This window comes from Rhineura floridana, chromosome 3, assembly GCF_030035675.1.
Source record: "Rhineura floridana isolate rRhiFlo1 chromosome 3, rRhiFlo1.hap2, whole genome shotgun sequence".
Lineage (NCBI taxonomy): Eukaryota > Metazoa > Chordata > Lepidosauria > Squamata > Rhineuridae > Rhineura > Rhineura floridana.
This window is the reverse complement of record NC_084482.1, coordinates 152,267,946-152,282,890: the sequence shown is the minus strand read 5'-3', so window position 1 is coordinate 152,282,890 and position 14,945 is coordinate 152,267,946. Positions and strand designations below refer to the sequence as shown.

At 41.8% G+C, this 14,945-nt stretch overlaps 1 protein-coding gene and 1 long non-coding RNA gene across 5 annotated transcripts in view; one reads left to right on the top strand and one right to left on the bottom strand.

The window, feature by feature from the left end:
• MGLL (monoglyceride lipase) overlaps positions 1-5,259 on the bottom strand; it is a 121,869-nt gene extending 116,610 nt beyond the window's left edge. The window contains exons 1-2 of one of the 4 annotated variants that reach the window (XM_061618371.1): positions 4,869-5,259; positions 3,117-3,255 (exon numbers count right to left, since the gene is read on the bottom strand). In XM_061618371.1, coding sequence (XP_061474355.1) covers positions 3,117-3,241 — 125 coding nt within the window. In that variant the 5' untranslated portion in view covers positions 3,242-3,255; positions 4,869-5,259. Of the gene's footprint in view, positions 1-3,116; positions 3,256-3,412; positions 3,572-3,863; positions 4,812-4,868 lie in introns of those variants that run through there. The other 3 variants (XM_061618369.1, XM_061618370.1, XM_061618368.1) reach the window with 3 other exon arrangements.
• LOC133380656 (uncharacterized) lies at positions 4,001-12,453 on the top strand. Its single transcript, XR_009761499.1, has 3 exons — positions 4,001-5,866; positions 9,953-10,060; positions 11,938-12,453. It is a non-coding gene; the product is annotated as an uncharacterized LOC133380656 (long non-coding RNA).
• The last annotated feature ends 2,492 nt before the right edge of the window (positions 12,454-14,945 follow it).

Below are 14,945 nucleotides of genomic sequence, written 5' to 3'. Positions count from 1 at the left end.
ACCTGAATCCCCATTATATCAAACAGAATTACCTATATCGCTACTAAATATTTGGCTATTGTCTTAAAATAAACCAACTAGCAATGTTTCTTTTTATTGCCTTGCTTGCCATCTACCTTGCTTCTATATTTAAAATTCCAAACATATCCAAATGATCAAATCTCAAGAATAAATTAAGCATAATTATGTTATTTTGTATAGTTTATTCTGGATGTGTCACTTTATCCCAGATACGACTCTAAGAAAGCAAAGAGTGCAACTAGACCTGTATTTGGAAAATTATTTGTACTATACACCTGAAGATTAAACCTCCTCAAATTTAAAATTTCTAAAAGGCAGGCTATGCATGTATTCACATGTGGCGGCTTTCTCATTTCATTTTCTCCTGGGGAGGGGTTTGGGTGAAACAGCTGCTGTAGGAAAGATTCAAAAGTTACGATGTCACAGAAAAATGTCTGAAACCTATCAGCTTCTAGAGTTTTCCTCACAAACACCAATGGCACTTGGTCCAACCCTATGCTTAAAAGGAACAAGATAGAGATAAATCCTTGGTTACAGTTAATAGAATATAACTGTTCTTCTGTGTTTGAGCCCCCATCAGATTAAAAGAACTGTAAAACTAACCCAAGGCCGCTCATTATTATTACTGGTGATCATTTAAAATTAGGCAGAAGTCCTGTTGTTTCTAAACAAATACGAAAATCAAGGATGCTTGGAAAATGGCGAGGAATGTGTTTTTTTCTCCACTTATCCTAGTATTTAAAGATTGTCCATGAAAGTCGGATGCGGTTAATAAATTATTATTCAGCAGCCCTGCAATTTTCCTCTCTCTCACACACCCCACAATACAACAGAAGCTAAAAATAAATCGCTGCACACATTTAAAAGCCACTTGTAAGTGAGAAGCACTGATCCTGTTTACTTTGTTGTCACAAAAGTAGGGCAATCTTGCTCTCAATTAACCACTTGGTGTGTGCAGATGCCAAGCTACCAGGGAAGGATGAAATTCCAAGTTCTAACTTTCAAGGCTTTGCCATCCTTTCATTTCTTGATCAAAGACTAATGTGAACACCCCTAATTTGCTTAGAAATTAAACATGAAAGGGGAACGCAATTCTGCAACTCACTGAAGAACACTGTGGGCAGTTAATGATTAATTAGCATTATAATACGTGACAGGCTGGTTTCAAAGAAGAAGCTTGTTTTGATTCTGAATTTGTTCAGTAGAGGAAATCTTTTAGGATGATGCCAGAACTTGTTATTGGCAGTGCCAGAAAGTTGCCCTTGGGTTTCCTGGAGCTCCCTCACGGATCATGTAGTCAAAGCCAGGCCAAGGCATATGCTTCACAGACAGCTTGTAATCTAGTAAGGCTTGTTCACTGACCCTGACATAGGTGAAAGCCTCTAAAATACACAAAACCTTCACTTACAACTCATAACAACAACTTAGTGCAAGCTGCTGAAGCAATTCTTCTGAAATGATACAGAACTACCATTTCAGAAAGTGGCTATTGCACAAAGAGAGAGAGAACAAACCACAAGGACTCTACAGGTTTTATTTCTAGGTGAAAGGTTGAAAACTTAAGGCAGGCTTTGAAGACAAAATTGCACTAATGGAGTCTTTTAATGAATGATATAGGATATAAGCTGCTGTCTTTAGCATGTTGTAAGAATCAGGAAAGTGCCCATTTTGTTCAAAGAACTGCTTTAGCAGATCTTCAACCAACTTCAGCAGCTCTTAAGTCTTACATCGTATGTTAAATAAGTGAAGGCAAGAGGAACATAAAACGTCCACACAGAGTCAGATCAAGTCCATTGAGCCTTGTAACCTGTCTCTTAAGTTCACAGGAATGCACTAACTGATGAACACAGATTCTGAGGCAATGAAGATAAAAGTGAATCACCACCCCAAAGATCAATTAATTCATGCTTGCCCATTGCTGCTCTTCCCATTTTCTAGAAGTGTTGGAGACAAATTCACAGTCTAGATGGATCACTACTCAATATGGAAGTTTTATGTTCCTGTCTTCAGCCTGGCATCACATCTTGCAAAACTTAACTACTGTACTCGGATAGCTACAAATCCACTGAGACAGGAAAGCTGGATTCCCCACGGTTCCTTGGGTAACCATTTTCCAAATATGATTTCTTGCCTTGAAATATAAAAATAAACAGAGCCTATCCTGTTGGCTTGCAGAAAAGACAAAGAGCAGAACAACAGTCTTGCTCTTTCCCGTAAGTAACTCTCCTCCATAGCTAGAGCTAGGATTTATACTTAACATCATCAACAGACAAAAAGGACAGCAATAGCAAATAATGAAACTCCACAGATATGTCAATCCAGTATATTCATCATTCTTGAAGCCCAAGATCTAAGTAAGAAGCCATAATTTAGTAAGGGATTATGTAAATGATTATTTGGTAATTCTGACTATTATTTGAATGTATCTTCAGGATTCTGAGTTCCATCTGAATCCCACAGTCAAGCTAAAAGAGGAAGAGTCATTCAAGTACACAACTGGCATTAGGAAAAGTAAATAATAATGCAACATGTCGAAACCCTAGCCACTGAACTGAGATTTATAGCAATTTTAACTGGGTTCTGAAGTTTTGACTTGCTGGTTCTGAAGAACTGAGCAATCTAAACCTACAAACAGCTCTGAAAGGCACAGTGTTTGATTAAAATATTTATTTACATGTTGAAATGTGTGACCCACAAATACTTCTCATAGCATTTAGTTTCACTGGGTTAAAAAATAGAACTGCCCAAATCACCCAAACCTTACTCATACTGATTTGCTTTTAAGGCCTATTCTAATGAGTAGGAGGTTGAATGATTAATAGCCAGCTCCTCACTTATTGCAGCAGCATGCAAGTACTTAGGATGCTTACCAATAGTTATATCAGAGCAATTATTTCAACATGCAACATTACTCCAGCACAAATGCTGAAGGATCAAGGTGTTATAGCCTTTGCATTATAAGCTGCTTGGATCAGTTTGGCAAAGAACACATTTTGTGAACAACTCCATGTACAGTAGAACAAACAGCAATGAAGCTGAACAAATGGTGTATTATTTACTCACACCCAAGAAACGCACCACTTAACAGTGCTCACCTGGGTGGAGCGGCTGGTTTCCAGTATCTGCAGAAAAGGTACTGCCCATCAGCATTGACCAAATGAGGAAGGTCCTGATATGGGACATTCTGGGGAGTCTTCCGTGGGGAACTTTCCTCTGGCATTCTAGAAGAGTGACCTATAAGGTGTGAAGAGGGAAAACATACTTTTTAGCAAAATGGCTGGGAAGAATGCAGGCGAGGGAATCTTCTGATAGCATACCCGGAAGAGAGTAATCCATAAACCAACTCGTACTACCCAAGAAAACCCTTTTTACATTCCAAAGATACACAAACCTAGTCGGGATTTCATCTGCTCCATCCAACTGCTTTGCAGATTGAAGGCTCACATTTTTTGCTTGAAGAAAATGCTCAAAGGGTGGAAAGGAGAAAAAGCACCCAACCACATTGCCTCATTATGGCTTGTAGTCCATCCCCCCCTTCCTCCTCTCCCATCTGTGTTTATTTTCCATCAGTTTATGGGAGCGGATCTTACACACACAAAAAAGATTTTAGCTGCAATCAAGTGCAAATTGTGAAGCTCCTGTATGGATACAAGAAGACAGCTGCATAAAAGATTCATCATCTCCCTTTAAAAAAAACACATCTCCCAAAGAACGGCACAAGAGACTCTGTAATGAGGTGACTGACACCGTCTTGTTGCTATGATCCTTTCTGACATCTGAGGGAATTGGGGAAGGGGGGGTTCAAAAGAAACCCCCATACAGAACAGAATGTCGCAACAAACCTGATTTCATCCTGTGCACGGTTTTGCATTCCAAAGAGAACCCGGCATTGCAAGTCAAATGCAATCAGACAGCGCTTTGCACGTCGCCGATGAGCCGCAGGAACACCCTACCTAACACCCAGCACCCCCCCTAGCGCCGGGATCAATTCTTCACCGTTACAAACGGCAGCTAGCTGAGCCGCTACCAGCAGCAATGCTCACTTCCCACCCCTCCTTTGCAAGCTCCTGTGCTGTGCTCGACAGGGGCTGGGCTGCCTGCGCTCGGTTCTCGCTCTGCCTCTTCCCCCTCCCGAGCTCCTCTTTGCAGTCGCTCTCTTGAGGAGGAAACCGGGCTTAACCAATTTACCACTTCTTGCTAATTTCATCACTTTTCTCTCTCTTTGGCAAATCGCGTGTGTGGGCTGGTGAGAGGAAGAAGGTGGGTGATAAAAAGCAACAGTCCGTTTCCCAGAAGCGTCTCTCTTTCTCTCCTATATGTGTGTGTGTATGTATACGCACGCACGCGCGCGCGCTCGCACACAAACATCAAAGGCACCTTGAACGCATTCAGCCATGGACCAGTTGAACTGAAAAGTTCCCAAGCGGGGCCGGCTGCAGGTTGATTTCAAACTTTGCTTCTTATCAGGGGCAGTACGAGGTAGGTGAAAGCAGCAAAGAGGAAGAAAGGTAAGTGGTGGGGGGACGGGGGCCTTCAATATCTGGGCTTCCTCCTTCTCCAACCTTTTTGGAAGATCCGCTCAAATACCCCGGGGTTAGAACCACAGAATGATTTCCAAAAGCAACCCCCTCCCCCCCCGTTTGTTTGTAAAACGTGGAGGTTTTAAGGCAACGGGGAGGTCAGCTTTACAATCAGCCGTATGGAGGAGTAGGAGGAGCAGTAGCAAGCAAGAATTTAGCCGCCAGCCGCGGCCCCTGCACCGAGGGAGCATGATCGGCACTCGATCGAAGCGCGCCTTGCCTGTCGTGGTGGAGAAGGGAGGAGGGAAGGAGAGAGGTCTTAGTTACCAGGTGCTCAGACGCGCCGCGCTTGTCGGGTTGCTGCTGGGGGTGGTGCCAGGCGCTGAGCCGCTCACTCCATTCACATGCATGCATATACAAACTGACTGAGGCGCAAGATGGTTTATTCTAAGGCAGAGGAAATAAATGCCTTCCCCGTATGACAGGGCAGGCACTCTGGGGGGGGCGGGGGGAGAGGAGGGACGAGCCGCAGCAGTGGGAGAAGGAACTCTCTCCGCCTCCGTCGCGCCCTGCGGAGCTCACTTGTGGCCGCGGATGACCTTCCGTGCGAGCCACGCCTGGGGCCAGATGGCTCGCTAGGTGTAGGGGTGTGTGCCGTCTTTCTTTCCCCAGAGAATCCAGAGTCTATGACGTCGCCGCGAACGCGGAGTTGGGTATTGTTTCTCTCAGAACATCAACACGCCTCTCTGGGGCCTCGAGAAAGGCGGCGCGCACGCTGCTGCTCTTTAGTGGCGCCTTTTGAATGGAAACACTGACTCGCGGGAAGTAATGAGCCCTCTTGCTCCTCCTTATACCTATCTAGACGGGTAAAGTAAGGCAAGCTGTTGCCAGTGGACTGGTGCCATCAGGGCAGCGCTTGGGTGGCAGAAGGCAAGGCCCTCTCTTAGCAGAATGAGCAGGAGAGGCCCCAAACGCATCAGTGCCGGTGTACCACATTGAAGTAACACACAACATTCCCATAAAAAGGGGTGGGACCCGACCAGGGCATAAAGCCAAAGTTTAAAATGGCTGAACTGCACCCACTGGATGCTGCTATTCTACACAAGGGGATGAAGCACAGTGCTGACTAAGGCCACATTCACACCATGCATTTGTTCCACTGTTACTCCACTTTAAACAGCCATGGCTTTCTCTCAAATAATCTTGTTGTTGTTATGTGCCTCCAAGTCGACTACGACTTATGGCGACCCTATGAATCTGTGACTCCCAAGAGCATCTGTCATGAACCACCCTGACTCCCAAGAGCATCTGTCATGAACCACCCTGTAAGTTCAGATCTTTGGCTTCCTTTATGGAATCAATCCATCTCTTGTTTGGCCTTCCTCTTTTTCTACTTCTTTCTGTTTTTCCAAGCATTATTATCTTTTCTAGTGAATCATGTCTTCTCATGATGTGTCCAAAGTATGATAACCTCAGTTTCATCATTTTAGCTTCTAGTGATAGTTCTGGTTTAATTTGTTCTAACACCCAATTATTTGTCTTTTTCGCAGTCCATGGTATGTGCAAAGCTCTTCTCCAACACCACATTTCAAATGCGTTGATTTTTCTCTTATCAGCTTTTTTCACAGTCCAACTTTCACATCCATACATAGAGATCGGAAATACCATGGTCTGAATTATCCTGACTTTAGTGTTCAGTGATACAAATAATCTTGGGAAGTGTTGTTTGTTAAGGGCGCTAAGAGCTATCAGAAAATTCCTATTCTCACAGAGCTCCTATTTGTTTGTTTGTTTCGTTATTGAATGTATATCCTACTATTCCTCCCAGAAGGAGCCCAAGGAGTAAACAAAAACACTAAAAGCACTCTAAAGCATATTTAAAACAAACTACTTTAAAACATGTTAAAACATCTTTTTAAAATCTCCAAAAACATCTTAAAATGCAACTCCAGCACAGACGCAGACCGGGATAAGGTCCCTCTCTACATAAAAGGCTTGTTGAAAGAAGAAGGTCTTTAGTAGGCACCGAAAAGATAACAGAGATGTTGCCTGTCTAAAATTTCAGGGGAGGGAATTCCAAAGGATAGGAGCCACTACACTAAAGGTCCGCTTCCTGTGTTGTACAAAACAGACCTCCTGATGAGATAGTATCTGCAGGAGGCCCTCATCTGCAGAGCGCAATGATTGACTGGGTAAATAAGGGGGAAGGCTATCTTCCAGGAATCCTGCTCCCAAACTGTATAGGGCTTTGTACACCAAAACCAGAACCTTGAACTTGGCCTATAATTGTCACAATGGTTTAACAGTCACTCTTTCCGAGGAACTGTAGTTCTGTGAGGGGAACAGGGTTCTCATCAACTCTTAGCACCCTTCACAAACTACGCTTCCCGGGATTTTTTGTTGGGGAAGTCATGGCTATTTAAAGTGGAATAATAGTGCTTTAAATGTATGGCAAGAATGTGGCCTTACAGAGCAAGCTCAGCCTGCCTCTTTGCCTTTTATGGTACCCTCTCTCCGCGACTGATTTTAGAAGACTACAGGGGTACATGGTTTGAGTAAAATTGGAGGGAGAGTATTTGGAGTTCATGGATTTTATTATTCCCCCTCTCTCTCCCCCCTCCCCGTATAACTTGAGCACTGGACAGGACAGTATTACTTAATACAACTGTCTAAATTTGAGGGTAGTTCTTGAGCCATAGGCATGTATTTGCAATTTATTATGAATGACAGTTATGAGTGTTTCTATTAATAGTACCAGTAAAAGCAGCATTAATAATAGGGATTTTATTTTGCTTTCAGAGTATATAGGTCTAACTGTGCAGAGTAGCATCAGAACAGAATTGATTATTAGGAGTGTAAGCTTTAGAAAGTCTGTCCAAATGCTGCCTCAGCAATAAAATAGGTGTCCTCAGACCATCTCCTATAATGTGTATAATAATCATCCTGACCTTAGGTCAATAAGTGAGGATATGCACTGCATACAGAAGAAAAGACAGCAGCCAATAGGTAGTGCTGAGCTAAATGGACCAAAAGTCCAATTAAGTATAAATGAAGGCAGCTTCATATGCTTGTTGTGATAGTGTCCTGTACAGTACAGTATAAGACTGAAATAATTTATGTAGAGTACACTGTACAAGTGCCATATAAATGCTACTAATATTAATTATTTATGAGTACACTAAAAAGTTAAAAAGCACAGAGAAGCTGCCCACAAAACTTTGTTATACGGTATCATACAAAAGTCATTAATTCAAAAGTCATTAGACTCAAATCACACACTTCAACCTCAGACATGAACCAATTCCATATATTTTGTCTAGAAGAGCCTTTGCCAACCTGGTGTCCTTCAGATGTTTGGAGACTACCGACTTGCATCAGCACCAGCCAGCCATGCTATGCTGGCTGCTACTGATGCAAGTTGGTAGTCCCTAAACATCTGGAGGACACCAGGTTGGCAAAGGCTGCTCTAGAATGAGATGCAATGGCAGATATCCTTTGTTTTAAAGGAATGCTCTTCATACCAGAAAGTCAAGTCCTCATAGAATACTGTGAACATCCTTTCTTTACAAGCATGTCTGTTTCATTAAATTCTGCACAGTGATCAGTACAACTTATTTTAAAATTTTTACAATAAAGTGGTATAGAAATGCTGTAAGGAAAATAAATGTTAAAGTCACTGTGGCCCTTGGGTCTCTTTCCTCTTTAGGAACAAAGGAATCTGCTTTATACTGGCTCAGGCCATTTGGTATGATCTAGCTCAGTAGTGATGACATGGGCTAGCATTGGCTTCAGGCTTCCAGGCAATAGTCTTTTCCAGAGACTGAATTTTGGAAAGCATGTGCCTTACCACCGAGCTACAGCCCTTCCCCTGTTTGAAAAAGTATCTTTTAAAATTGTTCTTTTCAGTTCACGAATAAATGCACAGCATACTTAGGGCAGATCCACACCATTCACTTAAAGCACACTCAACACACATTTGAAGCACATGAATCCCACCACAGAATCATGGGAACTGCAGTTTAAGGGTGATGGGAACCATAACTGTGAGGGGGAGACTACACTTCCCAAGATTCTTTGGGGGAAGTCATGCACTTTAAATGCGAGTTGGATGTGCTTTAAATGTATTGTGTGGATCTGCATTGCTTCATAAATGTTGCCTGCATATAAATCATTTTAATTATTCTTTTAAAATGAATAAGTTTACTTGGTGACCATGGGCTGCTCGCCATCTCTCCTCCTAATTTGTTCCTCAGAGTGAAAACAACAGAGGGGGACTATGACCACCTCAAGCACAGAAGGGCACACTTAAGATGTAGAGGAAATAATGATGTTCAACTGTAGTGTAAAATGAGATACATATTGAGACATAGTATGAAGAAATGTTTATATAAGCATGAATGTAAGATATGTTTATTATTTACACAACCTGTAAAGATATTTATAGTGCAAGCCTATGCATGTTTACTCAGAAGCAAGTCCCAATGTATTCAATGGGGCTTACTCAAACAGGGAAGCGTGCACCGGACTGCAACCTCAAATGATAAGAAATGTTACTCACCCAACCTAAAATTCAGAATCATGCCACTTCAAACTGTTTTGCAACTGTTTTATACTTGTTTCATAATTATTGGATTTTAAATGGATTTATTTCTTATTGTGAGCTGCTTTGGTTTCCAACCCTACCTTACAGCGTTGTTGGAAAGATTCCATACACACACACACACTGGAGATGTAAAAATACCTACACCCCATATAATAGTTTGTTGAGAAAACCAATTGGTCATTGCAGAACATGAAAACAAATCAATATTAGTTTCCTACCAAATAAAAGCAGTGACACCTAAGTAAGCCCTGCCTGATTGCTTACACGCACACACAAAAGGATTAGAGCGGGAGAGAAAGATTTTCAACACAATCCTTTGCTGTGTTCACTCAAAAGTCCCATTGATTCACAGCATAATCTTAACCATGTCTACTCAAAAATAAGTCCTATTGAATTCAATGGAGTTTACTCCCAGGTTTGTAGGATTAGCATTGCAGCTTTCCTCCCAGAAAAGTGAGTATAGGATTAAAGCATCATATTGGGAAGGTTTTCACAACAGGCTATGAATTAGACAAATAAACTGCCCTCTTCAACAGCCCAGGAAAATTTAAACTTGTTTGGCTCCTTATAATTAGAAAAGTATAACACATTGTAATGGCATCATATGCTGCAGCATGTATACTTTTTCAAATTTCTGTTCAAAAATTATTTGAAAGATAAAATGTATAATACACTATTTTACAAATAATTGAAAAACCTACATGTACACTTTTATTATAATTATAATTGAAATTGTTTACTGTGTGTGCATGCCTACCAAAATCCTGCTGTGATCTTCACTTCTAGTTTTTCTGCTATATTATTGTAGAAAGGCAATTTACTACTGCTGAAAGTTATACACTTACTCAACTTCTGATGTGCAGACAAGCAGGAAAAGGAAACTGTTTTCAGGATTTGCAATAGCTGTTGCCTGGAGGTCAGCAAATCTCTTGTCAGTCACAACCCTGACTTCACTTTTTGGCTAATAACCTGAAAGGACAGGGATTAGAGCAGCCAATAGTAACAGAAGTTGTGGGGGGTGGCGGCTGATATTTTGGTGTATATCTCTTGAACAAGACCACCTAGAAACTTAATTTTTTAAAAATAAAAGCTAAGAGTCTGGAGACTGGGATCACTCACCTGAAGACCCAGAGAGGACCCCCAAAAACTGGAGTCTCTGGCTGAAAATCGGAGACCTGGCAACCCTAAATACAATATATGTCTAATTGGACCTATAAATAATAGTATGCATTGATCATGCCCCCCCAATACACTAAGAAATAACGCAATAATATTAACTAAATATCCAAATAGACAGTTCAGCTCGGGATATATTTGTCACTTTGTGGTCAGATAGCTATATAAAAAAAGTTATGAGCAAACTGAATGACAAAGTGTTCTATAGCAATGAAGAGCTACTGACTTGAGAGCCAAAATTACATCTTGATTTTCATGAGCATATTGAGGACATGGTTAACTCTTTCCCATGAAAAAATGGGATAGAAAAGTGCTCAGTTTCAGCCAGATTGTGATGGTCCTCTTGCCTTCTACTTCTTATGAGGCCTAGATTGTAGTCTGACGCTGTCTTTGCTTCAAAGCCACACTTTCCCCCCCCAGAGATTTTTCAATATTTGGGGAACTGTACTGCTAAAATCATACAGCTCCAGCAGGATATGAACACTTCTGACTTATGAAACCTAAGTTCTCTCAAGTGACTGAATGGTAACAAGCAAATCAAGTGAATTACTTTCAGAGCATGTGCCAGAATTTCCTAATCCCAACAGACTCTGTAAGATTTTTGAAATGTTGCCTTCACATCATACCATTTCCTGTAATCCGGAAAGCCAGTCAATACCTTCAGATACCACAAAATGTCTTGTATATTTTAAATGATACCTCATAAATGCACAATGTTGCTACTCTCACTTTCAGAACAAAAGGATATACTAACAAAGCTGACCAGAACTTTACTATGTATTTGTTCCACAAAACAAAAAAAATAAAGCAAAGTACTGTAGATAGATAGCATTATTCACACACACAAGCAAGGGAATGATAGAAGCAAGCTGTTGAGCTACATAGAATTCTTCAGGCTGTGATGTGCATTTTTGATCTAGGAGTACTTCCAAGCTGCTAACCTGCTTTGTGGGGGAAAGTGCAGCTCCATATATCATAGGTTGAACACCATCTCCCTAGGCATGAGAACCATCTGCCACAGCACCTCCATTTTGTCAGGATTCAACTTTAGTTTATTGGCATATGTCCAGCCCATCTTAACTTTTTCTCATATGATTCTGCCGAGACACCCTACCTAAACAAAGTTCCATTGCACACTTTTGAGATTTCATCTGTATGGAAAGTGATAATAAGAATAGAGTCACATGCTTCCACCTTCATTTTTTGCATACTTCCTCAGAAATCCTTGCAAAGTGGATGCAATGACCTACCCCACCCGAACATCCCTAGAATTATACAAGTAGGTTTTGGTTTGGTTTCATTAATGAACCTCTGAAGTACACCACTGCAGAGGTTCAAGATAATTTGAAGCTACTTGGATGCTGATCACATGAGTATCTATGGGAGGGCAATCACACAGGTATGTCTCTGGATTAAATATGGCAATGCATCTGTTTGACTGGCACTGCCAAAGATCCCCTGAACAATTAAAAAATGGTACAGTGTTTTATTATGTTTTATGCTTTTCTTTGAATATTTTATTTTGAGCACCTTCAGTACAACCTACTGGAAAAAATGCATAGTCGAACCTTTCCAGTCTTATCTTCTTAATGCAGCCCTTGATTTTTTTCCTTTCAGATGCCTATCAATTTCCAACACTCACTGGCACCTTAAGAACTGCAGTAAACAATATTTCAAAAACTAGGCATTGTGCCCAGGTAGATTTCAAATACGGAACAATAGCCAAGAAGAGGAAATGAAAATGCCAACAACAACAAATTGAAAAAACACTCTTGAACCACATTAATAATAAAACAAAAATCCAAAGCAGATTTCCTCTTTTCTCTTACAGTTTATATGAAATCACGTAAAAGGTTTTTTAAAAAAACTGACAAAGAATAAAATCAAAATTACATGCTTCCGTATACTGTAGCATCTTAGAAGTCCATGAATTTCTGTTACAAGCTGGACTGAGGCCTCCAAATGAGTGGGCAGTGAGGAAAAGAGCCCTTTAAACTTTTAAGTATAAAATGTCTTCAATAAAATAAATGAAAATGATTTATTTGTCAACCACCTGTAATTGTGTGATGTGCTATTTAAAACAAAGCAGTAACTTCAGCAAGCCTTTTGGACTTAAATAAAACGTGGTGAACTTCTGGGTTACAATGTGTGTTAGTCAGTAGTTCCCTTGAAAGCAAATTCAGGGTGGCAAAAACAAAAATGAGATTGTAAAGTGCTCCAAAAGGATCTTGCCAAACTGAGGGCTGGATCCTGCCAATGGGAGCATCCCTTGAACAGAGTTTTAGGCTGCAGACACACTTGCGGTTATATTGGCTTCATTGCTTCTTCACCTGTTTTTTGAATCTGGGTACACACATGGTCCCGTCCCTTTTTACTCAAAAATCTGGAATTTTTGGGATCAGATGTGTGTTTCCTTCAAACTAGCTTCACACCAACTTGAAAACTGTTTGGTTTATCAACCCATTGCAACTCAGAGGTGTGTCCAATGGAAGCACTTTGCTGTGGGCAGTCCTAAAAGGTCTGATGTCAGCAGTGGGGCTGGGTGTATTCCATCAAACAATAAAGATGTGTACAGCTGGGTGCAGATTCATTTCAAAGTTGATCCCCCCTCCCCCTACAGCACCCCCCTCCCCAAGCACTACTTTCCACACAAGTTCAGAATGTGGGCAGTGGCACTGGGGCTACAGGGAGAGGAAAGAACTCACAAAAGCATCCCCCCCACACACAAGCAGGATTCCTCATCTAGATCAAAAGCCTTTGTGGGTAGAAGGAGACTTTCCATCCATGGAAGGCAAAATGGATCCTCCTGAGTGAATGGGCAATAAATGACGGCTCCATGGCAAATGCGGTTGCATATAAGATGATGCACACTGGGTCAAATATCCCAACTATGTATATACCCTGAGGAGGTCTGAACTGGAGTTGTGATGGATAGCTTATTGAAAACATTGCCCAGTGTGCTGCAACTATGAAAAGGCGGGATTTCATGTTCGGGGTGGGAGCAAGGACTGAGGCGTAGATAGCCTTGCCCTTGTATGGTAGCTCATCACCTCCCCATGGCTATACCTCCCTCTACCCATGATCACTGAAACTGGGGTGGCATCACCCATGTCCCTCCTTACCAAGACTTCCTAAACACATGATATGGACACAACATGAATGCACCAACAAAACCTACCAGAACCAGTTATCCTAGTCCACCTCAGAGAATTGGGAATAACCAGACCCACTCAATATCTTCACACAGGGCGCATCTACTCCCTGCCCCCATCTCACACCCAGGGAGGGCTGGCCTTCTGCCAGTTTCAGGCTCTCACTCTGAAGGCACCTGGCAACTTTCTCCTATCATTCAATTCACTGCACAGGCTCTCGCCCTCTGCAGGAACTAAGGTGCCTTACACCCTCCCCACTACCAATCTCCTCTAGATAGGTCTAAAAAATAAAATACAGAAGGGGTAGCACCCTCATCCTTAGGACTCCCCAAGGGATGACCCCCTTGGGTCCCCCACTGCTGCAGCTGTTATATGCTTACCACATGTTTGGGGTGGATATAGCACCTGCAATGCTGAAATGAAAATGTAGTACATGCCACATTTATAAAAAACACTTCATGTAATTGCACATTAGACAATGCATGGTAAGGGAAAGGGCCATCGTTCAGTGGCAGAGCCCATGCTTTGGATGCAGACTGTCCCAGGTTCAGTCCCTAGCATCTCCAGGTAGGGCTAGGAACGGTCTCTTCCTGAAACCCTGGAGGGACAGTTAAAACAGACAATACTGTTCTTAATGGACCAATGGTCTGGCTATGGAAGGTATTCAGAATCGGCCCCTGCGTATTTTAGATTAATTCTGTTGCAGACACACCTTTTGTCCTCTGTCACAGCTGTAGAAGAAATTAATGAGTAGCAGGTGGCTGGCAGTCTGTTGTTCATCCTGGTTTAGATCCTGAAAGAAGAAAGGCCACCTGAGGAAATTACACACTGAAGGAGTAAGGTCATGTCAAAATATAGATGTCCAGGTCAGCCATGGCTGCATGCTGAGAATTCCAAGGAGCTCTGCCTTTGTATGAACAACAGACAGACAGCCACATGGGTTCATCTTGCTGCGGACTTTGTGGAAGCACATATGGTAAAACCAACAACATTTTCAACTGAAGCCTTGAACAAATGGCATGTTTACATATAATATTTCTAGCTGGGTCATGTGTGCCTGTTGGTATACACAAAGGTTTGGTTTCCCAAACAGTTAACCGCATGGCAATTTACATTGAGTCATAATGGAAATCTTTCTGCTAATGTCACATTACACCCAGTTCGAGGAGGGGGGAGGGAAGTGGTCATACTTTGTTAACCAGTTTATATTCTTTTTCATACTATGCTTCACAAACAGGAAGAAAGAACAAATGCAACCACGTTGGCCTCTGAGATACAAGAAAGACAGACTTCTGTTTCTTGGCCACGTGTTACACACAAGTTAAGTCATGAGACAATTACAAGAGCTTCTAATTTACCCCCGATGTAATGAAGGATTGGTGCCCATTGCTTTTGCCGACTCTGAAACCCTTCCATTGCTGTCTACATGGCATGTGGGAAATTGGTTGCTATCTTTGGATATTACAACTATTT